A 24,813-nucleotide genomic window follows, 5' to 3' on the forward strand; every position below is an offset into this window, starting at 1 on the left:
TATCGTAACTATATATATAAAGATTAGTAAAATATTGTTTTATTGTCATATTCAAAGATATTGTAACATCTCAAAAATTTAGAAAGTTTTTAAAAAATTAAACTTTTCGCTTCATAGATTTATATTATCGACTAAATAATTAAACATTTAGTTTTTAAATAATTTTTAAAATAAAATATATAGTTTAAAATTTGTTTTCACTGGTTTAAGGTAGTAAATATTAATCATTGTTAGATAATATGATTTTTGTTATTAAAAAAAATTATAATTTTAATAGATAACATCAACAAATATTTAAATATTTAGCATATATAGTATTACAACATTAAATTATAACTATTTAATTTATATTATCTATAAATCCAATAGATCATCTATTGTTTAAATCCAATTATTGATAGCCCAAAAAAAATGTATGGCAGACTCAAAATTTAAATGATAAAATTAGATATTAAATGTAACATGACTTTTTTGGAATAGATCTATTAGGTCCATTTTTAAAAAAATTACATATGAATCAAGGTTGTGACTTCTGTTTTAATATATAAGATATAATTATAAACATTCATTAACATTAATGATATATTCACGTATTTTTTAGAGACTAACCCGCCCGTAGGGCGGACCAAACCCTAGTACTTGATAAGGGGAGACTAGACTAGACGAGATAGATCCAAACAAAATAGTAAATGATTTATAGGAGATTTATGAGATGGTCGGGGTTATAATGTCAAGCCCTTTTCATAAATATCTTGTGGTCCGCCTCTCCCGTGACCGCAACATATTGCACTTAACCACGTGATTTTTTATTAGCAATCAATTGATTGCGTTCGGTATACAAAATCCTTATATGTATGCCAAACAAAGCAATTAAATCTTACAGCTGTCTCCATATGTGGGCCCTACATTTTAGACCAAAGTTCAGTCTATTTCCAAGACTATAAAACCACTATGTTCATACATCATAGTGGCCATGTTGTGGACCATCTGAGGTTGAACTTAGGTCTAGACGACCATGAGTCAAACTTATCTGTCAGTACAAGAAACAGATTGTATGAGATCTAAATTAATTCGTCAGCAGCAGTAATATATATTTGATATTTGTGAGATGTATGAACGCCATGGTTGCCTAGTGACTGAGTAACTCCGATTCAATCACATGGTTCATTCTGGGAGTTGAGTCACAAGACTATCTAGAACCTAAAATCATTATGTTTAAACATTTGAATGAGGCCCCCCAGTTTATGGATCCCCCAATTCCTGAAAAGTTAATCAAAAAATGAGCTTATATATTTGCATGGTCGTAAAAGTATAACGTTTAAGTACATGACCCAAACAGCAACATCCAATTTTCCTTGACTTCTTTTTTGTTTAAGAAGTTGGACTGTAGTCAAAATGTGCTGTATTCAATTATTATAATTTTGTTCGTAAAAAATTGTAAAACTTATGTATTAATTTGTAAATAATTTTATTTTAATTTGGGTTGAGATCTTAGGTTGTGGAAGCACCCGTATTCTATAATGGTTAAGGTTTAAAATATTCTACACTCAATCCCAAGTTTGGTGTTCAAATTTCAAACTATGTAATTTTTGCAGATTGCACATTGTAAGATGTCAATATTTTAGTTTTCAGAGAAAACGTTTTATAAAAACAATTATGCAGACTACGAAAAAGAGTTTACAAGGGGTATTCAACATGGTGCAAATAAATCCGGTCAGGCGTGTATCTTTATAATATAGCTCAGGTGATGCCGTTAGGCATAGATCATCATAAAACATGAAATATTATCGGTTGTCCAATCGTCTAAGTAAAAAAGATCTTAGGTCTGAATATGTAACTATCTACAATCTTTTAAAGAAAATTGTAAAACAGCATACCAATGTAATTCACGTTTTCAACCTAATAAAAGTAATTGACATGTTGAAAGTTATAAATATAGCACCAAAAGCTATCCCAGCTAAGGAAGACACTTTAAAAATACCCCCACTATATTGTGTATCAAATTAATATCATTACAAACCAAAGCAAACACATCTTTCACATTTTTTTTGTCATCAATATTATTTTCATCTGAAATAATAATTTAATATCAAGAAAACATTGATTATTTCAGAATACATACATATATATATATAAGAATTTTGATAGTTGATGAGCTGTCGTCGGGTGCCTGTCGTTTCATCTGTTCTTTGCTTCTATAGTAGCAAGATGTATTGGTTCCTTCCCCGATCTATGGAAATACATATTCAATAAACGTACCAAACGGCCGCAATGGGTTACTCGCTTTTTGCACACTCTCGGGCTTCTCCACCGTCTTGGCTCTCGCATATGGTCAAATAAACTATAAGTTTCATCTTTTTACAAACCATGGATCCTAAAACTCCAAATCTCCTAGATCTAGTTAGAAATTCAAATTCATAATGTCTCCTTCTAAATGATTTTCATTTTGATATTTTTAATGTGAAAAATAAGTTGATTACATATACTCCCTAACGAAATCATCAAATATTACATACAAGGCCTGAATATTATCTGCCCACCAACAACCCTTCTGATCTGACCGGGTATGCAAAAATAAGTTGATTACATATCTAACCAGGTATGTAAAAACCCTTATCTCAAAAATTATTTCTTCTTCAAGTTGTTCTATTCATGAAACTAAGGAGGACTAGCAACGAGAAATCAAAAAGGAATTATGAGGTGTCTCTTCTCTTATTCATCTCGATTTTGGTTTGGTTAAGATATCTCCTCTTATTCATCTGGATTTCAGTTTGGTGGAGAAATGGTGAATGCATGTTGATTTATGTATCTCACACGAATGTGTAGCTGATTGGTTAATTAATTTGTGTCAGAAAAATAGAGAGTAAAGCTGGCAACTGTCGATTTGACTGCTTCAACTGAAGAAGAAGACAATGCAAACTCAGTTGAAGAAGAAGACGTGAACTTTGAGAAGAATTTAAGGAACTCAGGTGAAGAAGATGGCGAGAGGGGATCTTAGGAGAACTCGGACCAGAGACTCTTATTGGTGGGGAAGTTAAGTCGAATAAAGAATGTGGTAGGGATGAGGGAAGTGAGGCAGATGGAAGTACCTGCCAAACCGAAAGCGATGGTATCAACACAACATTAGCTAAAACTAGTCTGTTTTTATGTACTATTGTTATAACTAGTAAAACTTGTTAGGGAAGTGAGGCAGATGAATGGGATGGATTGTAGACGTCACAAAAGTCTATGGACAAGAGTTTTGATAAGTTAGGTTGCTCAAGAGCTGCTTTTCACAACACTTTGAAAATTTAGAACACAAATGTTTTGCAAACAGCAAAAAAAAAATTATATTCATAAAATTCAAGGATGATTTACAATGGTACAAATGACTAGAGATTTATAGGCTCGATTCTGAACAAGACCAAACAGTCATAAATATTAAAAAGGAAACAAATAACTTGCAAATAAAGAAGCCTCGAGTCTTCAGTGGAGATGATTTTAGATGGAATATGAACATTGGAGGTGATTTGCTTGGCCATAAAAGGGAAACTTGATTCTTCTTGAACCTGGACGGTTTGAGGGGAAATATAATCTTTCTTGGAATCTTATTGATGGCTTGATATGTGCTGATATCGTGCACAAATAGTTTAAGAAGTTTTTGCCGGAGTTTGAATTCAAAAGACTCCAAATAAGGTAAGTTGGAGTGAAAAAGTATTCTCTTAATCCTTTCGGTGCTGCCACATGGTAGAACGTCTATGATACCTTATGGATGGTTTAGTATCTCTCATGGCTTTGATAAATAGGTTTGGGTCGAACAAACTTTAAGGAGTTGAAGACTTTCCATAAATGATGTCGGTTTGACCCATTTTAATAAAACCGGCCTTAGTGGATCGGGATCTGGGCTTGGTTCTTCTTTCTATGGAATCTTAAAAGTCTCTCCTAGATGGAAAAAGTTGCTTTGGTTGAAGATCATTCGTGTTCGGACTTGTATAGACTGAATTGTTGAAGATATGGCCCCATTGAATGCTGAAATGACCTGACTTATAAAATCCATAGCTTATTGGTCCGTGAATCTTTTCTGGTGATTATAATTCCTGGTGATTCAGTTCTGAGTTGGTTGTCTTTTCCAAAAGTCTTTCTGGTTGTCGCTCCTTGGAAAGAACATCTGTCCCTGTTACTCCTAGGTCGCCGGTGTGGACGGTTTGGTGAGGTCAAACCACACTGATTTGAGGGCCTTTTCATTTTTGCCTTGAAGGTTTAAGAAAAATCAAGTTTCCCTTTTACGGCCAACACCTCCAACGTCCATATTCTATCCAAGATCATCTTCATTGAAGACTTTACAAGTTATTTGTTTTCCTTTTATTGTTTATGGCCGTTTGTTCTTGTCCAGAGTCGAGCCTATAAAGCTCCAGTCGTTTGTACCATTTTAAATCACCCTTGAATTTTATGAATGAAAATGCTGTTTTTGGCCTTTTGCAAAAACTTGTGTTTTAAGTCTTTAGAATATTGTGAGAAACAACTCTTGGACAACTTGACTTATCAAACCTCCTGTCCATATATATTTGTGGCTTTCTCAATCCATCCAATCCATCCCATTCACCGGTCAAGATTGAGAGCGTTAAATAACCAGCAAACTTAGCTCCATCTCGATCAGCTTCAATCCATCAATTGATCAGGCCTAGAGTGTTACACCACTAGAAGCCTGATTCTTTCATATCCTCTCGGTTAATTCATTAGTCTTGTTTTATCATTCATTATCATCTCATTTCATTTTGTGCATTTGTTTTGAGTGTACCACTCTGATTCCAGTCATATTGTCCACTCGGTCACATCTCTGGTCGACCTGATCGGAATCAACATTGTCCATCTGGACGACTAGTCTCCGGCTTGAAGGAGAAGAAAAGCTGAGAGAAATGTTGACATATTAAAATTCTCGTCTTGTTTTCGAAAGTTAGTTTGTATGGGTGTATATTTTTTAGAGAGCTTTGTATTGGTTTCTTTGGAGAGAGAACTTGTGTACATCTGATTCCTTATTTATTGTTACTCTACTTTCAATCATTGTGTTACTATTCGATTGTATGTTGAGTTTGCTGATATCTGGGATATGATATATATAAAGGGAACAATCTTTAGCATAATTAATCCAACACACCAACCGGAACTCATCTCCCACGGGAAAGAACACACAATGAGCAAGAACACAAGACAAGAGAGCATTAAAGATTCCTACCACTTAATAAAATAAAAACAAAGAACACTTTGGTACTTTGATGAGTCTCGTTAATCAAATAAGGCGTCTGCAGAGAGTGACACCATCACCAATGGAGACTTGAGAGATCTCGATGTGAGGATCAGAAGCGAGCTGCTTGTTCAACTCCATGAGGGCTTTTCTGCACACCCTCAAGTGCTCTGGCACATCCTCCTCTTCCTCAGCCACATACCCAAACCACAATGTGTTATCAAAAGCTATTATTCCCCCAATCTTCACCAGCTTCATTAGTCTCTCGTATGCATTGGCGTAGTTTGTCTTATTAGCATCAACAAATGCGAAATCGAACTCCGGTCTTGGATTCTTCTGTGGTCCACCATCATGCATAAACCAATGTCATCATCATACAAAATATGACCCAAGAAAAAAAAAAATTTGCTAATAGTAATATAACAAAAACATGAATAAGATTACGTACGTTCAACATCTTGTCTAAGGCCTGAAGACCATCGGATTGGATGAAATTGATTTTGTGATCAACACCTGCATTCTTGATGAACTCTAGACCTAACTCATAAGCTTCTTTATCAATGTCTATTGCAGTAATCTGTATATATTATATCCAAAGAGTTCATAGATATTAGTAGTTGTTATCATATTTACTTATTTGGTTTTTGTTTTGGAAAGTAGATTAGTGTTTCAAACATATACACGGCCATCTTCAGGCAATGCGAGGGCAGTCGTGAGCAACGAATAGCCCGTGAAAACACCGAGTTCTAGCGTATCTTTGGCATTCATCATTTTTATAAGCATCGATAAAAAGTGCCCCTCATCAACTGGTACCTTCATCTCGCTTCTACACATATAAACGCATATAGTTTTTGTTTGTTAATTCTTGAGTTGATTCATTTTATGTACTTCGATCTGTTGAACAAAAAAAAAATGTACTTCGATCTAAGCAATATTGTTTTTTTTTGGTAACTGATGTTAGCAATATAGCTGAATCAGGTAATTATTGTTTGTTTGTATTAAAATGGAACTACAATCTTTATTAGAGAATAATAAATTGGTGAAAAAACTCATTAATATAAAAGTAATAATTTTCAAATCAAATTTAGTATTAAAATAAAATCAACTATGAGATTTTGAAAAATGTCAAATGATTTTTTTTTTGTAAATAGTGAATAAAAGATTCTCACACTTGTATTTATTTATTAATGAGAGAATCTCTTGAAATACTTCAAATATAAATGCTCAAATTTATTTTACAAACAAATAATTGGTCAAAATAGCTAGTTGCCTCTATATTTGGGAAAATAAATTCTTACAAAAAATTGAAAATGTTTTAATGTTTCAAAAGTTTGAAGGTACACGTTGCGACATGTTATGGACAAGGATTTTAACGTTATAAAACTTGAAATTGTTAGAAAGAATAAGGGTATATATAGGTGATGATTGGTCCGACTGTGGCTTTAAAAATTTGGCTGTAGATGTTTAGTTGTAGATAAATCGGTTGTAGCTGTAAAGTTGTTACTGTAGACATTTTCTGCAGAGACTTTTGATGTAGTTAAATTTGTTGTAGCTGTAAGCGGTAGGCTGTAGATATTTTATATATATAAAATTATTATTTTATATCAATTAAAATAATTTATATTAATATTTTTAATAAATTATCAAAATTTATTGTAATTTAAAATGTGATATGTAAATAATATTTATATTATTTAAATATCTTAATAAATTAAAAACAGTCAAATTCAAAATTAAAATATTTATAAAAGTTTTTATTATGATTATATAATATATTTGATATTATAGATATTATTTTTTCATTTACAGATTCTACGGCCTATAAAAAGAAGATGTAGGGCTTTTTCCTAAAATACATAAGAAAAAGTTTTGCTTTATTTTTGTTGTTGTTGCTTTAAAAATAAAGCTAAAGCATGATTGATAAAACTAAATGAAAACTTGATGTAAACTTTAATTTTTAAAAGTAAAGCTACAACATAATTGATAAAATTGAGTGATTTAAAAATAAATAAATAAAGTTAAAGTAGAGAGATAAAATTCAACCAATCACCCCCATAGACTCTCACAAAATACTAGCTCAATGTCAATAAAGGTCAATGAAGCATACAAGGGAGGTTGTAGCCAGACTTACAAATTGCCATACTTGTGGACCGTAGCTTCTCGTAGTTTCTTGAGCTCCTCATGCTCTCTTGGATATGCCGTCGTTTCAAAGATGTACTGTTTCACATATAGCAAGTTATAATTCACAACCATAGCCGTATAATACAACATCAACCCTAATCATTAAATGACAAAAAGCTTTTTCTCATCGGACAAAAAAGTTAAGTTCTGCAGATCAAGCAAGAATTAAGTTCTAACAAAATTAAGTAAGCAATATTTACAAGGATTAATGAAAATACGATACCTTTTGAAGAGCCTCGCTCTTGAGAATTCCTTTGGTCGGAATCAAATTTTCCATAGCTCGCTCTATCGTGTGCTGCCTTGAACTTCGAAAGCTTTGTGGTGCCTATGATATATATAACTCTAGTACTTTCCTTTCTTGTTTTTACAGTCTTTTTACAATAAAAGTCATAAAGTTATACTTTATGAACAAAAAATATAATTTTGTGACAAAAAAGTATAATTTGTGACTTTAATTTAAAGAGAATCTTAAAACCTGATCCGCAAGGTTAGTGGCATAATCATGATATCAATAATTGGCACCACACCACCCTGTGATTAGTATATGGTGGATATGATATTCAAAGATATATTAAAATATCCACGTTGATGGGATTTGATATTTTCAGAGAAGAATTAGTTTAGTATGGTTTGAAATCATGGTCAGTTCAACACCATTAGGGGTTCTAGAGAAAAAAAAAAAGTTAACTTTCTAAAATTTATATGCAGATAATGTTTAAAATATTTTAAAATTTAATCAGTAATATTTTGTATATTTTATAATAAAAATAAAACTATATACATGTCATATAATTTTGATCCTTTTCAATTTTATTTATTATATTTATAAATTTTTATATATAAAAATATAGATTTATAAAAAAATAAATCCGTTAATTATTATTATACGAGAGATACGGGTTTGGACCAGAAACAGTCGTACCGATTGTCCTCCCTAGTAAGCTGGCCATGTTTGGAATCTTGTAGTTTCGCTAGAAAAAAATGCAAGGACCTTAAGATATAGAACCTCCTAGTAACTAAAACATTTGTGTTATGATAATAGACCAGGTGGATGGCCCCATACACCATATGCGAACATAAATACAAGTTTTAGATTTATGGTTATATGTCTATAATCTATATTTATTAAATCTTACACATATCATATAATATGTTTATAATTAGTATGAATGCTTCGTTATCTGATTATATATGTAAAGTAAAAACTAGATGTTAGATGTATATGTATTTGTATATCCTCATTTTATATTTAAAATATTTTATGCATTGTCATATGAGTATAAACATGGTCATAGTTAGTGGTCAACAAAAAACAACTATTGCTAATCTTAATTAACTTTAGTGAAAAAGCTAAATCATTTTTAATATGATTCTTATATTGATAATTACATTTATCATGATTACTATATATATTTTCTTATGTTAACATATCGTATATGCTTATATAATTATTTATACATGTCTATATGTAGTATTAAGTAGTGTTTACTCAGAAAATCAACCAGACACGAACTACAACAGGCAAAACAATACCGTCTATTCTAGGTAGATGGTGTTTTAAAGATGGATTTTGGAAAGATAATAATGAACCATATTCAGAACAAAGGTGGTATAGTACGTTGGAAAGTTTTGATAGATTAATAGGAACGAAAAATACAAGAGTGTGTCAGTCGTCACTCCATGCGGAGATAGAAAGTTTTAATTTGGGCAATGGAATCTACGAGGAACCTACGACAATTTACAGTTACGTTTGCAACGGATTGTTCTCAATTGGTGAAGATGGTTTCTGAACCCGGAGAATAGCCGGCTTTTGCAAATTATTTAGAAGATATAAGGTTCTTGAAAAGCAGTTTCCACAGTTAGGCGCTCATTCATATACCACGGACGCAAAATGTAAGGGCGGACAGTCTAGCGCGCAGTGGAAGAAAATAACCGTTTTTTGTTGTCCATATAGATGTGGAGCTATCAGTTTGTTTTACAGAATATGTATGAGTCTGTTTAAATTGCTGACAAAAAAATATATAAGTAGTATTAAGACTCGGTGGAAAAACTATATTAGCCATATTACTGCATTATATTAACATAAAAAGAATTAAACTAATCTTTATAATAATTAAATAAAGATAAATTCAAGATAATATGGATGACAGTTTAGTTTCCAACACTACTATCATTCCAGTCTTAAGAGTGTTCGTCCGAGTCAGTTGCCAAGAAGAACCGGAGTTTAAAATCAATAGTTAAATACATTAATTAATATGTTTTTGTTATATAGTTGGATAATAAGTATATAATATACCTTGATTGTAACTCGTTAATTTCAACACATCAAAATTTCACGATACCTGATTGTATTTGTCGAAATCTGTAAAATAACTAATTTGAAAGTAAATCTAATAAGACTAGTGACAGTTATTAGGCCTAAGAGTTATTGGTAATTTAACCAAATAACTACAAAATAAAGAATATCATCTGGGAATTGATTAATATATGGATGATTTTGTTGTATATTCATGAGAGAAAAAAAATTAAGAATATAACCATGCTACAGAAGCAAGCGGCGGATGGGACAATTTGTGCACAAATCTGACTGAAATCTCCTTCTAGGCGCGTGCGTTTGACATTGACGCTTTAATACTAAATATGTGATACTATACTACATACCAAATAGTATAATATCCACAAAGGAGTCAACTAATTACGAAGTTGTGTTTCATCCATTAGATGACTATATTTTACATGATTACGATACAATATATAATACTCGACACAAATACAAAAGCCCTTTATTTTTTTGTATGTCATCAATGTTTAACCAATTCAAAGGGACAAAGTTTGTATCACGGCTTGAGAATGTTAACATACATAACAACCGTATTAGGAGACAATTTTAGTTTTGTCGCAAAATTGCAGATATGAAACAAAGTTTACAAGATGAAGATAAACAATATGCATGGAAAATTAAAAGAAACACCATTGGTGAGTGCATAAGACTCATGTAAGATGAAATAAACGACACAAAATCACTCATTGCGTGAGTACGTCCTGGTTAAAGCTGGAGAATACTTCAACGGCACATGTCTTGCGACACCAAGGGAGGCTCACAACTGTGAGGATGGTGTATCGATCAAGTTGGCGTATCGCACTGAGTTCCAGGAGAAAAACGAGAGGTGGAGGAAAAGAAGAGACGGTGGGAGAGATGAGGAGATAACGGCTGGTGATGGTGGTGGAAGAGGAGACCAATGGTGATGAAACAACTGGTAATGATGGTGGTGGCAGTGCTACAAGTGAGAGAGTAACAAAATAATACATATTGTGATACAAATCTATTTTATATGTCGCTAATAGAATAGTTCTCTCAAAAATAAATCCATTTGCAATGTAGTGATCGAAAATAAATTTGTTGAAATAGTGAAGAAGAAGAATCATGGAGTCTAGAAGGATATACCATTAGCATAGGGTTGATGGAAGTGTCGTTAGAGTTGATGAAGTAGGAGACAAAATAGCCATAAAAATTGGAGGAGAAGAAGAGATGGTAGGAGGAGGTGATGAAACAATGATTGGCGACATTAATGGAACACAAGACAAGGAGCTCGTGGAATAGTAAAGAAAAATAATAAGAAGATGGACAACGAGAAACAATTTACACAGACAGAATAAAAGTATATCATGCTATACTAATTATAAAATAAAATAGAACATGTCACAAATTTACTGTTCATCTTCTCCAATTCAATCAATCGCTTGATTCTTTATCTGCTTAAAGATCTGTCAACGAAACTATTTCTCAACCCTCTAATTATATTCAATCATACCGGACTTACCATATTCATTGACTGGGTTTTCAGTTATCGCAGTGTTGAGAACCTTCAATGTTTATATATTCATAAAATTGATTCTTCCATTTATGTGAACAGTCTCCAAAACTAAAACTATTTCTCTAAGATATAACTTTTTCAACTATTGTTCAGAATCGATTCCGTCAGTTTTGTATAATAAGAGATGAACTTTATCTCATCTCTTTTCACGCACAACTAAGGACTTTTTTTGTCTCTTTTCAAAATAATATATAACATATCATAGCCAGACACTTACTATGTGTAAAGACTTAATATTTTCTGGCTTATGTACATGACGCCAAATTTCCCTTAATATATCAAAGTTGTAATAAACATATTTCAACATCTCCAGTTTGTAAACAACAAGTTGGTTCTCGCTCAAACTGAATGACAATGTTACATACGGTTTGGTATTCAATTTTACATTCACTATATATAACAAACAATTTTATGACAATTTATATTTTTATATATATTATATTATAAAGTGAGAATGACTATACCTCTCATCTTCAGTAGAGGGACTAAGAAAAACAAGATCGTTTCCTCTGTTTCTGAATTCACCATCAACAATTTTAAAGTCAAGCTTTTGTGGATAATATCAGCGAATCTGGGATGATAGAAGTACAACAAAGAGGATACATTGGAATGGACTGAACTATAGTGGATATACTTAATTTGAGTTTATATACATTATTGGTTGTCCTCGTTCTAACAACGTTTGTCTTTATCTTAAAATATTTTATATAATATCATTTTTTCCCTGGAAGTCATCAACAAAATAGACAACACATTCATGATAATTGTTATTTGGATTTTTTTCCCCGAAATAAACAGCATACAAAAAGATATGCATTTGTACATGATACCAAATTATTATAAATTGCAATATAATAACAATATATAGCAGAAAATTATAAATTCAGTTAAACACTTAACCTTAGAATCAACCAAAATAAATTTCAATTGTACAACTGTACAATAACGCCGATTCACAAGTCATATGTTGGGAGAACATATATTTGGTGGATGTATTATGGACTTCTACCTCTCAATTCAGTAGATGCGGATAACTTTGGAAAGACATCTCTGGACAAATCCAATTAATGGAAGCACATAACATAAGATGACAGAAATCAACTTTGTATTTAGAATTAGAATCTCTCACATGGGTGATGGAGAATATGTTACGTCATTCAATTTGTCAGAATTTTTTTTTTTTTTTTTTAAATTCTTTATTTATTTATAATCTGGCAGAGAAACTACAACGATACACCTACTAAGGTGCCCACAAACCGGTATTTTTAAAAAAGTAAACAAACTCCACAGAGCCCTATCTATACAAGAGCGAGCAAACTACTTACCAAAAATACCTCAACTCCTTCGAGACCTTCAACGTTTCTCTCCTGCAAACTGCTGAAACTCTTCACTTCTCCTTAACCTAAAATAGACTGAACCAAGTGCCAAGCAGAGTGGTATCTGTCCTTCTAGAGCTGTGCACTCTAGATAGAGGGTCTAACCGTGCTTGAATAACTTGTTTCATCTCAAGAATCACTGCTTGTGCCGAGCGAAAATTCTGATTATGAATCTGAGTGTTCCTCTCTTTCCAAATACAATATAAAGCTGCCTGGTACACGAGCTTAATTATCAGCTTCTTAAACTCATCAGGGGAGGGGTTTCTCAACCATCTCAAACCATCTTCAAACAAAACAGGGGGATGAGCATTCAGTCTAGAACAAAAGAATGTCCATACTTCCGAGCTGTAAGTGCAATCAAAGAACAGGTGCTGGCGAGTCTCATCTGTCTTGTTGCATAATACGCAAAATGAAGGCACCTGACCAACTCCTCATTCTGTCTCTTGTACCCAGCCTATTGCGAGCACACACCCATGTTATAAAAGCATGTTTGGGTATCCTTCCCTGGAACCACACTTGCCTATGCCAGAAGACAGCCTCACCTTGTGGATGAAGAGCTGACCAAGTATCTGCAGTGGAGCAAGAGCTCGTTGCAACACTGTTGCCTGGCTTCCACAAGTATTTATCATCTGCTTCAGATGAAATGATAGGTGCTGCCTCTGGTAAAGACTCGCGAATCAAAGTGATGAGTCTGTTTCTACTGCGGCTCCTGCTTAGCCACCAATTGCCATCTCTTATGGCTTCTGCAACTACCGCATCCTCATGTAGACCTACAACTCCTGGTCCTCTAGGTCCGGTTATATCAATTAAAGGACCCAAGGAAGTCCAGTTATCGTGCCAAAATCTAGCACTAGTGCCTTTGCCCACCTCACAAATCAGCATAGGCCTCGCAATATGCCTCAGATTGCACAGGCTCTTCCAAATCCAGCTATCACATCTCTGCGGTTGTAGCTCCCAAAAGTTTTTATCTCCAATCAAATGGCTTCTAACCCACGAAACCCAAAGAGAACCCCCTGCTGCAAATAACATCCAGATCAATTTTAATCCGAGTACTTGGTTCCACTCCTCTAATCTTCTTAGACCCAAACCCCCTTCCTCCTTTGGTGTACAGACTGACATCCAAGAGATTTTAGCTCCCCTAGCTGTAGTCGGAGCTCCTTTCCACAAGAAAGCATTACACATCTGTTCCAGTAACTTAATACATTCTTTAGGGATGATGAATATTGAAGCCCAGAACGAGATGGTTGAGTAGATTACAGCTTGGATAAGTTGAAATCGTCCTGCAAAAGACAAATGTCGAACTGTCCAAGAGTTGAACCTGAGAAGGATTTTATCTAGCAATGGTTGAAAATCACTCTTCTTCATCTTTTTTGACGACAGTGGCACTCCCAGATATCTAATGGGTAAGGAGCCTTGCTTGATACCCAATCTGCCTGCCAACTCCTGACATCTCACGGTGCAACCCCCATCTAACAGTAACTCAGTTTTCTCTTTATTAATCTTCAGACCTGAGATAGCTTTAAACTCCTCCAATATACTCATAATGCCAGTAAGAGACTCATCAGAACCATCAAAGAAGATCAGGACATCATCCGCAAAGCTGAGATGAGTGATCAAAGGAGCTTCACACGAAGGGTGAGGTTTAAACACCTGATTCATTGCCCCTTTATCTAGCATCTTGGAGAGCACATCCATCGCCATCACAAATAACAACGATGAGATTGGATCACCTTGTCGCAGCCCCTTCTTCCCTTCAAAGTGGCCATTCATCTCGCCGTTAACAATAATCGAATAAGTTAGAGTGGTGATGCATTCCTTGACCCAACCAATAAACCTATCTGGCATGTCAAAGGACTTGAGCAGATTCAAAACAAACTCCCAGTGCAAATTATCATACGCTTTCGAGAGATCAATTTTTAGACAGCCTCTCCTCGTCTCTCCCTCCTTGTGAAAATCTGTTACCAGTTCTGATGCTAATAGAACATTTTCACACAGCAACCTCTTCTGAATGAACCCCACTTGGTTTCGTTGCACAATGCCATCAACCACAAGCTGGAGCTTCTTCTTAATTGCTCTCGCAATTATTTTATATATTGTTGTGCAGAGTGCAATAGGTCTGAACATGTTCAACTTGTCCGCTCCGACTACTTTCGGGATTAGAGAGATTGCAGTCTCATTAAACCCTTTTAGCATCCTACCTCCCTGAAAAAACTCTTGCACTGCCAGCACCGAATCATTTCCAACAACCTCCCAAGCTTCCCAAAAGAACTCCACCGGAAAGCCATCAGGCCCTGGAGCTTTACTCTTAGGCATAGAGAAAAAAATGCCTTTAAGCTCCTCCTCTGAAGGGATCTTGATTAACGCCTCTTTAATCTCAGCCGAGCATCGAAAATTTAACAGAATCCTGAGTTCCTCCACTGAACAAGGAATTATATCTCTACACACAGCCCCAAGGAGGTTTTGAAAATACGACACCACCATATGCTTAATGTGCGCTTTGTTTGTGATTTTAACCCCTTGCGCATCAATCAGATATCTGATCGCATTCCTCGCTTGATGAGCCACCACCGAATTGAAATAGAACTTTGTGTTTGCATTGCCATCTTTGAGCCATCTGACTCGAGACTTTCTGATGAAGAACACATTCTGAGCAGACTCAAAAAACTTCCATTTCTTTCTTGCCACAAATTCTTCTCGGAATAATGAATCTGTGGGTGCAGTCATCAGATTTTCCTGCACTCTCTTTAGATTCATCATAGCATCTTTGGCTCTCTGTTGAATATTTGCAAACCCCACTCTATTAATCTCTCGGCAGGCCTTCTTCACTGCTTTCAATCTTTGTTTAAGAGAGAACATCTTTGAACCCATCATAATGTTCTCGCTCCAAGCTGTTTGTATATCGCCTATGAACCTTGGATGGGTAGATAGGAAAGAGAAATACTTGAAGCTTGACTTTCTTATCTCTGAAGCCACCTCAAAGTCCACTACACAAGGAGCGTGATCTAAGTCCCCTGGAGCTTCAAACATCTCTACTGTATCTGGAAAACTTTGCCGCCAAGAATCATTCCCCAACGCTCTGTCAAGTTTCCTAAGAATAGGATCTTCTGGTCTTTCGTTAGACCAAGAGAAGAAAACCCCTCTCGTTTCTAAGTCATCCAACCCACAATCCACCAAACACTCCTGCAACTCCCCCATCCCACTCACCGGGAGATTATAGGAAGCAATAGAAAAGTGCTCTGACGCTGACCGAATCTGATTAAAGTCTCCCAAAACAAGTAAGGGGAGCTCTTTAACCAAACTCAATCCCGAAACCGTAACCAACTCCTCCCACAGACTCCTTCGTTGAATCTCTGTATTGTAACCATAGACAAAGATTGCTGTAAAAGACAAACTTGTCTCCGGTTCAAACACACCACAAACCACCATCTGCTCTGATTTACTGTAAACCACAACCGAGATCGCTGGGTCCCAAACCACCCAAATACGCCCTCCTTCTGATCCCGAATAATTTGTCTCATATCTCCATCCTGGTACTACTGCCTCAACCACCGCAACAGCATTTGCCTCTCGAACACGAGTCTCAATAATAGCCCCAACTGAAAAACGACCACTTCTTATCCAATCCTTAACAACTCTCTGTCGATCCGTACTGTTTAAACCCCTCACATTCCAACTAAAAGTCTTCATTATCATAGACTTTGTGGGGCAGTACCTCAAAAACTCACAAATCAGAGATCATGTTTCCTCCCCGAGGTCTCCCCTCGGTTTAGAAACATTGGAATCTTGTTCTTAAGCAAATGACCTCCTGAAGCATTTCATATCACCCTTTGTTTTCTTTTTTGCGCACGCCTTGCTGCCTTTGGCAAAAGCCAGATATGCTCCTCCTCATGAGAAACTGCGCAAGTAGACTCTACTAACTCTTTAAGTACACCGCATGAGTCCTCTTGCTTCTTCTTCTTCGAGGCTAAAACTTTTGCTTCTGCTGATGAGTTTGATGGTAAAACTTCCAAATCCTCAGTTACGAGTCCCTCGTTTCCTTCACTTTCTGAAGAAATATCACGATATGATGGAAGCAGTGAGAGACTTCTTCTACGAGCCCTGGCTCTGGATCTCGACCTGGCTCTCCTTTGAGTGTGCGGAGAGGCCGCAGAAGACTTAGCTTGAGCTGCTTGCACTGCTTCACTTCCCTGTCCTGAGTGTGGGACCTGCATCTCCACAGGAGCACTAAATGTCGAGACAGATACTTCAGGTGGAGCCATAGCAACCTTAACCCTGACTTGCTCCCTAGACTGAGACTGCGGCTTTCTCTTCATCAAAGGCTTGGGGCAGCGGTTTAATAGATGCCCAAACTTCCCACAGTTACAACACTTAGGAGGAAGTTTTGGATACTCAATCTTTATTCTCACTGAGTTTCTCTCAGAGTCCCTCACCTCCACCACATTTGGGAGAGACACTGATAGATCAATCTCGATTTTAACTTTTGTATCCCCGAAATGGTATGGATCCAATCTTGACTTTTCAGTGTGTAGCGGCTCTCCCACTGCGCTTGCTATCACACTGATACCATCTAGTGAGTATAATTGAGGCTGAACGTTCTTGAGAATGACTCAAGTAGGTGTGTACTTCAGCTCCAGGTCCTGCAAAGACCCCTCTGCCGACCAGGGGAAAACAGAGACTGCACAATGGTCAACTTGCTAGTAACCGACTTGCAAAACCCACTCTCTTGACTGCACGTTAGGGACGTAGATCAAACATGAAGTTTCTGAAACCATCCTAACAGTGATGTCTCCAAATTTACCCCACACCGGATTCAGATCTGCGAAAATCTTCCCCGGTGGAGGACAAGTACCGTGAAAATGAGCGACGATGTGGTCCTTCTAAATCTCTGCTGTTTTGAGAAGGACTGAGTCTGGAGCTTGAACCACCGGAGTGCCGTCTTCGAGGAAAGTTGGATTAGAGATTTTTCTGAGATTTCTGAGCGAGGATTTGAGTCTTTGAGCATACGAAGGGCCTGAGGAATCTGAAGTCGAGGCTAGGGCGGAGGAAGACTGAAGCTTTACGTCTAGAGCTGCGTTTGACAAGCGGACTTCTTTGGAGGAGAAGGATTTCCCTTCGGGTTCCAACGACGGCGGCTCATCGGTCGGAGTTGATGATTGCGGATCAATGGAATCGGCGGGGGAGGAATTTCTCGACCACCAACGTGAGGTCAGTGGACGGCGCGACTCAGAAAAAACCCTAATCGCCTTTTGCGTCGCAAGAGAGAAACCTGCTTTTTTTGTATTCGTTTCTTGAGCTCCAATTTGTCAGAATTTTAGAACGGACTGCATGATATCACCATGATTAAAGAACCTCAAGCATGGTCAAATTTCTCAACAGAGTTAGAAGATATAAAGACTCTTCAAAGACATTTCCAAGCATCAAAGGTATCCTACATTCTTCTAGGGCAAAATTTAATTTTAGATTCTCTAATTAGAACTGCAAGATCTTTTCATAGTGAACTTTGTTTTATTAGTTGTTCTATTCCGGTTTTGTTTGTTAAATCACCTTAAATTTGAGTAATAAAATGACTATTTAATATAAAAAGAACACAAATATATTATATATTTTTCCTGAATGAAACAAAATAACAAATAGTTATCTTTGATCTGACTATTAGAAATTGAATTGACAGCTTCAGGGATGTTAATCCAACTATCACCTCCAAAATGATACAGTTCTAGTTCTGCTCTTCTTTACTTTGATCACCGATCATCCACCTCCTCGTCTCCCATAATCTAATCTCCCAGTAAGAGCATTATTATCCATGAGAACACTTCTAAAGTTCTTTAACAAAAAAATATCAGTATTAAAGTCTAATATACTTAAAATCTTTAATATTAATCTTGAAATAAAAATTATATTAACTAAGAGTTGACAAGTGTCTTTTAGTGCTCTCAAAATTGTTTCAGAAGCTCTTCATTAAGAACACCATTACATCCTCTTTCTTCACTTTTTATTATTGAAAAAAAGTTTCTCAGCTACACCATGTTTAGTATAATATGGTGCAAACCATCTAGAGTTTAGAATTGTGTCGAAACCTACACGATATATATGATAAATACATGCCACATATACGACGTTAATAAAAACATGGTGCCAACATCATAACGAGGTTTAATTGATTTTAGTTAAAATAATTGGGGTCAGCTCGTAATTAAGTAAAGTTAAACTCCGACCCGAACTAAACGAAAAACCCGACCCAGACTTAACCAATTCTCTCCCCCAAATCGATTTCAATCAGCAATTTAGGGTTCATCGTTCTTCAAAACAGAGAAAGAGAGAAAGAGACAGAAACAGAGAAAGAGAGATGGAATTTGGTGGAAGATGGAGCAATAAGGGAAAGGGCAAGGCAAATGAAAGCAATGTTCTTTGTTACTGTGGGTTGGTGGCAAAGATATCTCAAGCTTGGACAGACAAAAATCCGGGTCGAAGGTTCTATGGGTGTGAAAAATTCAAGGTATAAACTATTGTGAATCCTGTATGGTATAGTCATGGAGTTCTTTGAGAAGTTTTTAATTTTATGTTTGTGTTAGAGTGGAGGTGAATGCGGGTTCTTTCAATGGTTCGATGAGGGAGAAGCTTTTGGATGGCAAAAGAAAGCTTTGATTGAAGCTAGAAACGAAATTCGCCAGAAGGACAAGACTATTATGGGATTGAAGAAGACCATTTCGATGCTTCAAAGTGAATTGGCCAAAAATGCGGAAGTGGAAGAAGACATCATTAACGCCTTTCTCAAGCTCTAAAGACATGCTCATTATCTTTAAAAACCTTTGTAATGTTGTTGTTGTAATGCTTAACTATGTAATGGTTTGACAATGTTTGGAAATCAACTTCATTTAGCAATAAAAAAAAGAGTTTGAACTCATTGCTTTAACATCCAAAATAGGTGATCATACATAACAAGAGAGACATCAACACTAGTTTAACATCCAAAACACACATATCCGCTGAGAGAAAGGTCATATCCAAAGACCAAAGAAGACATCAAAAGCGGAAAAAAAGACATCCGAGAAAAGAAAAAGACATTCTAGAGAAGTCAAGGTTGTGTAGCAGGTGGTGCAGTTGAGGAAATGTCCTCGATTGCTTGCTCATGTGATTGTTGTTCCATGTTGAGACGCCTACGCTTTCTGCTTTCATCAGACTGCAACATAATAAAAATAAAGAGAATCAAACACGAGAAAGAAAAAAAGCTAGACAATTGCAACGACGACAATGTACCTCATGAGGACACTTCCTTGAGTTGTGGCCTTCACCACCACAAAGACCACAATGACCTATTCTTCCTTTTCTATCAACTTTGGTCTGATTTTTCTTCGGGGATTCACGCACTCCTTTAATCCTTGCCTTCCCCTTTGGTCTTCCAGGCGGTCTCTTGTATGGTGGTGCTTCAATACGGTCTTCACCAGATAGCTTCCAAAACCTTGGACCATTTACAGGCCCCAACCCATCCATGTACAAACCTCGCCACTTCGATGTCAGATAATAATCTGAAATATAATCTTCAACCTCGAAACCATTCTCACGGATAACAGATACAGCATGGCGACATGGGATTCCAGACAAGTCCCATTTCCTACAAGCGCAGCTACGAGAAAGCAAATTCACCGTGTAACCATTTGAAAATTCAACGCACTCATAAGCACCACCTGTGCTTGAATAAGAATAGCAATGCTTAGCTTCATCACAAGACTTTTCAACCTCCTTTCTCGCCTTCTTTGTAACGAGACCCGTCTCATTTTTTGCTGTCTTATATCTAGTAGCTATCCTCTGCATTGCATCTCTTCTAATCAACTCAAGCATCTGAATAAAGGGCTTCTTTCTTGCTATCTTCAAGGTCCTATTGAAGGACTCTGTGAAGTTGTTGTGTGTATCAGAACAACACGAACCTATCCGGAAAAATGCCCTGCACCAAGTAGAACGATCCTTCTTCATAAGGTCTTCAGCTGCTAACGGATCAAACTTTTTGAAAACGTCCAAACTCCTCTCATAGTCACCCTCGTTGTAGCTACTTGCAATGCGCCAGAAGAGAGGCTTCAGTGTATCAGACTTGTGATTCTTCTTCAGATTAGAGTAGATGTGCCTAGCACAAGCTCTATGTTCAGCTCTTGGCAACTCAACAGCAACTCCATGAATCAATCCCTTATGCTGATCTGATATGATTGTCACAAGATCACCCACGCCTAAACCCAAATCAATCTTCAACCTGTGAATAAACCATTGCCAATTATCATTGCTCTCAGAGTCGACCACAGCCCATGCTATTGGGTATATCTGGTTATTTGGATCCCTTCCTATCGCAGTAAGAATCAGCCCTTGCAGAGAGCTGTGCTTGAGGAATGTCCCATCTAATCCAATAACCGGCCTGCAATACTCCTTCCATGCCACACGAATTTTGTCAAAGCAGATATACATGGAGTGGAATGCTTTCGCTCCATTTGACTTCGTTGTTGTATTGATCTCAATTTTGCTATCAGGATTTGAACTGCATTTGCAGAAAAAATAAAGCAAAACATTTAGTCATACATACACTTAACTATAAACAATATTAAGAAAGTTTAAAAAATGTTACCGTAATAGTTCCATCTCATAGTCCCTTAGCCTTGCAAAATGTTCATTGCATTCAGCCTGTAGCTTATCAAGAACAATACGCCTTGCAATCTTTGCCTGCTCGGGAGAGATAATGATGTTGTACTTATCCCTAAACTCTTCTCTAATCATTGGAGCACTCATTTCAGGTTCCTTCCTGATTTTCTCCAACATAACTTCAGCAATGGCAGGGCTTTTGATGAGTTTACACTTACCCGTGGGATGGCAAGTATGTGTGTTAACATACACTTTCACCATCCATTTCTTGATGGGTCTCTCTACTGAGCAGTATATACGCCACACACAACCTTTACCACTACATTTAGCACCAATCTTTGTCTTTTCCCATCTGTCATAGACCACATTTCTTCTCGTCTTCAGAATATATATGATCACTTGCTTCTTGAACTCTTCACCGCTGTAAAAGGTCTGCCTAAGACTAAAAACGCCATCTAATTCACCCCTATTAGCCATCCTCTCAGCTTGTTCCTCTTCATCATCAGATGACTGCTCCGTGTCAGGATATACCTCATCCTCGTCTAGAATCTCATCCTCATAGTTCTCATCCCTAAACATCTCAAGATCCTCTTCAAAGTTTCTGTCAATATCCTCTTCTTTATCAGATTCATCACTCGCTTGATACTCATTTTCACTCTCTCCTGCTTCATGATCACCATCAGAATTATCACCTTGTTGCTCAGCATCAGACTCGTCACCATCAACAGGTTCGTGCCCAGTCACTGCTTCCACCACGGCACCATCACCAGTAAGAACATCAGTTTCAGGTGTCTCTATGAAGACATCAAGCTCCTCGTACCAACGACCATTAGAAATCATCTTCTTTTTGGTTTTTTCGTCATTTTCAAGCAACTCCTTCTTCTCTGATATATCCTCAAATGGTAACTTGTACCACATTCTCCCCATTGTAATTATCTTACCAATGATCTTCCTACATTCTTCATAAGCCGCATCACCATCGACTTCAAACTGCTCCAAAAGACCATCAACATAATTTAGCTTCCCATCTTCAGTTTTGAACACACCCGAGTGAAAACAATTAATCTTCACCGATATTGAATCACTGTAAGCAATAAAATAGCATTAGAACATGGTAAAACCATCGATTGAGTCCAATAATCGAAGTAAACATGCAAGGATTCTTACCTCATTGTCGCCTTGTTTCTTCAATTACCACATCCGGATTCGATTTCGCCGAAACTGAATCGATCTCTCTCTCTGTCTCTGCAATCTCTCTTTGTCTCTGACGAATCTCTCACTCTCTTTTCGAAACTCCCAATTTTTTTCTTGTTTGGAACCCTAAATTTCTAAATGAAATCGATTTGGGGAAAATGGTTAAGTCTGGGTCGGATTTTTCGTTTGGTTCGGGTCGGGTTTTGTTAATTGGAGTTTAACTTTACTTAATTACGAGCTGACCCCAATTATTTTAACTAAAATCAATTAAACCTCGTTATGATGTTGGCACCATATTTTTATTAACGTCGTATATGTGGCATGTATTTATCATATACATCGTGTAGGTTTCGACACAATTCTAAACTCTAGATGGTTTGCACCATATTATACTAAACATGGTGTAGCTGAGAAACTTTTTTCCTTTATTATTTTGTTTTGTTTAATAGTGAGAACACATATGAGAACATATCTAAGAACATCCCATTGCAAATGCCCTTAACTTCTCACTATCTCTATAACTGGATTATGTTTTGTAATTGGTGTGTAAACCACTATTGGGCAAGGTCCACAAAAGCTAAAGCTCTGTTGGGCCTGTATTGTTTGTTTTCTCATGTTTTCCATCGTAAAATCAGTTTAAAAAAGAAAAAAAGAAAAAAAAACAAGATACAGTAATCAATATCAAAACCTTGTGTCATCTACTCAACGTGTGGTTTTAGAGGTAGAGAAGTTCTCCCATCTTGTTCTTCCTTTTGTTGGGTCCTCCTTTACTTCATTGACCATAAGAGAAAGAAGCGGCTAGGATGTCGCGTACGCAACTGGCGCAGACAAATCAGGACCGTTAAAAGTAACGCGTCCAAATATCTCAGTGTCCCATCTTTGTCCCCTTGCCTCTCACTTGCCCCCTCATCCTCCCGACAACGTCATAATTCCAATCTCCCTCCCCTTTAACCCTAATTTCAATGCACGTCTCAATATATAAACTTATCTCTCTCCCTCCCCATTTCTCAAAACCCAAGAAAAAAACTCCATAGCATTTCAAGAATCTTATCACAAACCCATCAAGAAGAAGAAATATAAGCTAAAGAAGAGATTCTAAGTTTGAAATAAGAAGTAACAAGCGTCCGAGGGAGAGTATGGCGTATGAAGAAGTCATCAATGAGCTTAACCTTAAGGACACAGAGCTTCGTTTGGGATTGCCCGGAACAGATGAACAAGCAGAGGTTTCTTGCGTCAAAAGCAACAAACGTCATTTTCATCAAAGCAACGACGAGCACAATCTAAAAGAAGAATCTCCACCTCCTCCTGCCAAGTAAGTTGAGATCTGAAGTTCTATTTTATAAATTTCATTCACTAGAGATGTACTAACGATGAATCTTTGTTTGCAAACTTCAGAACACAAATAGTTGGCTGGCCACCAGTGAGATCGAACCGGAAGAACAACAACAAAAGTGTGAGTTATGTGAAAGTGAGTATGGACGGAGCTCCATATCTGCGTAAGGTAGATCTCAAGATGTACAAAAACTATCATGAGTTTCTAAATGCACTAGAGAACATGTTCAAGTTCACAATTGGTGAATATTCTGAGAGAGAAGGATACAAAGGATCTGGATTTGTACCAACTTATGAAGACAAAGATGGAGATTGGATGTTGGTGGGTGATGTTCCATGGGACATGTTCTCTTTATCTTGCCTAAAACTCAGAATCATGAAACCATCCGAAGCTCTTGCCTTTTGATCCTATGTTGTCAAGAAAACCATTTTTGTTTTTGGTAAAAATTTCTCTCAGAGTCTCCTACTTTATTTAGAAATCTTTTAAGAAAAAGAGAAATTGTGTACAATAGGAATAAGACTGATCGACATAGTTTCAAATAGTTGTAACAGTAGATTTTAATTATGTTATACCAGTTTTGATTATACAAGTTATGATAATCTAATGCGATTGCACCATTTGCACATGAATGAATAAATGTTTGTAACCTTTTTGATAAAAAAAAAAATTCCGCTAAATTTATTTATGTGAAATTACATTAAGTACAACGATAACAAGAATACGATGAATTACATAATTACATCATTAGAAGCCATATTTAATTTGTCATCCGAGTGTCAAACATATTAACTTTGTCAGCTTTCTTCTGCTTATTCACTTTCGATCTCTTACAATTTTCATGTCTGGTTATCATACACAAAATGAAACTCCAAACCTTATATCACAACATAATCACTATAAACATCAAAGATTCATTTGTTGTATAATATTGACCAACTCCAAACTTTGATCAAAATATATTTTTCGGAAAAAAATTCAATATATTGATTCTTTCAAAAGGAAAAGAAACTG

At 36.2% G+C, this 24,813-nt stretch overlaps 4 protein-coding genes across 4 annotated transcripts; 1 reads left to right on the forward strand and 3 right to left on the reverse strand.

Moving 5' to 3' along the window:
• Nucleotides 1-5,068: 5,068 nt before the first annotated feature.
• Nucleotides 5,069-7,807, reverse strand: LOC106359564 (putative caffeoyl-CoA O-methyltransferase At1g67980). The gene is made up of 5 exons (XM_013799238.3): nucleotides 7,626-7,807; nucleotides 7,353-7,438; nucleotides 5,903-6,047; nucleotides 5,670-5,798; nucleotides 5,069-5,557 (listed from the first exon to the last, which is right to left on the reverse strand). Exons 1-5 carry the CDS (start codon nucleotides 7,677-7,679, stop codon nucleotides 5,267-5,269), a joined length of 705 nt encoding a protein of 234 aa, XP_013654692.2. The 5' UTR covers nucleotides 7,680-7,807; the 3' UTR covers nucleotides 5,069-5,266.
• An 11,921-nt stretch (nucleotides 7,808-19,728) lies between these two features.
• LOC106363123 lies at nucleotides 19,729-21,104 on the reverse strand. The gene is made up of 2 exons (XM_048737447.1): nucleotides 19,911-21,104; nucleotides 19,729-19,833 (listed from the first exon to the last, which is right to left on the reverse strand). The coding sequence occupies exons 1-2, from the start codon at nucleotides 21,102-21,104 to the stop codon at nucleotides 19,729-19,731; spliced, it is 1,299 nt and encodes a 432-aa protein (XP_048593404.1).
• Nucleotides 21,105-21,257: 153 nt separating this feature from the next.
• On the reverse strand, nucleotides 21,258-23,208 carry LOC125577295. Its single transcript, XM_048738621.1, has 2 exons — nucleotides 22,443-23,208; nucleotides 21,258-22,359 (listed from the first exon to the last, which is right to left on the reverse strand). Exons 1-2 carry the CDS (start codon nucleotides 22,445-22,447, stop codon nucleotides 21,258-21,260), a joined length of 1,107 nt encoding a protein of 368 aa, XP_048594578.1. The 5' UTR covers nucleotides 22,448-23,208.
• A 200-nt stretch (nucleotides 23,209-23,408) lies between these two features.
• On the forward strand, nucleotides 23,409-24,419 carry LOC106359565 (auxin-responsive protein IAA1-like). Its single transcript, XM_013799239.3, has 2 exons — nucleotides 23,409-23,781; nucleotides 23,865-24,419. Exons 1-2 carry the CDS (start codon nucleotides 23,606-23,608, stop codon nucleotides 24,205-24,207), a joined length of 519 nt encoding a protein of 172 aa, XP_013654693.2. The 5' UTR covers nucleotides 23,409-23,605; the 3' UTR covers nucleotides 24,208-24,419.
• Nucleotides 24,420-24,813: the final 394 nt, after the last annotated feature.

This window comes from Brassica napus, chromosome A8 (assembly GCF_020379485.1).
Source record: "Brassica napus cultivar Da-Ae chromosome A8, Da-Ae, whole genome shotgun sequence".
In the NCBI taxonomy this organism is placed as follows: domain Eukaryota; kingdom Viridiplantae; phylum Streptophyta; class Magnoliopsida; order Brassicales; family Brassicaceae; genus Brassica; species Brassica napus.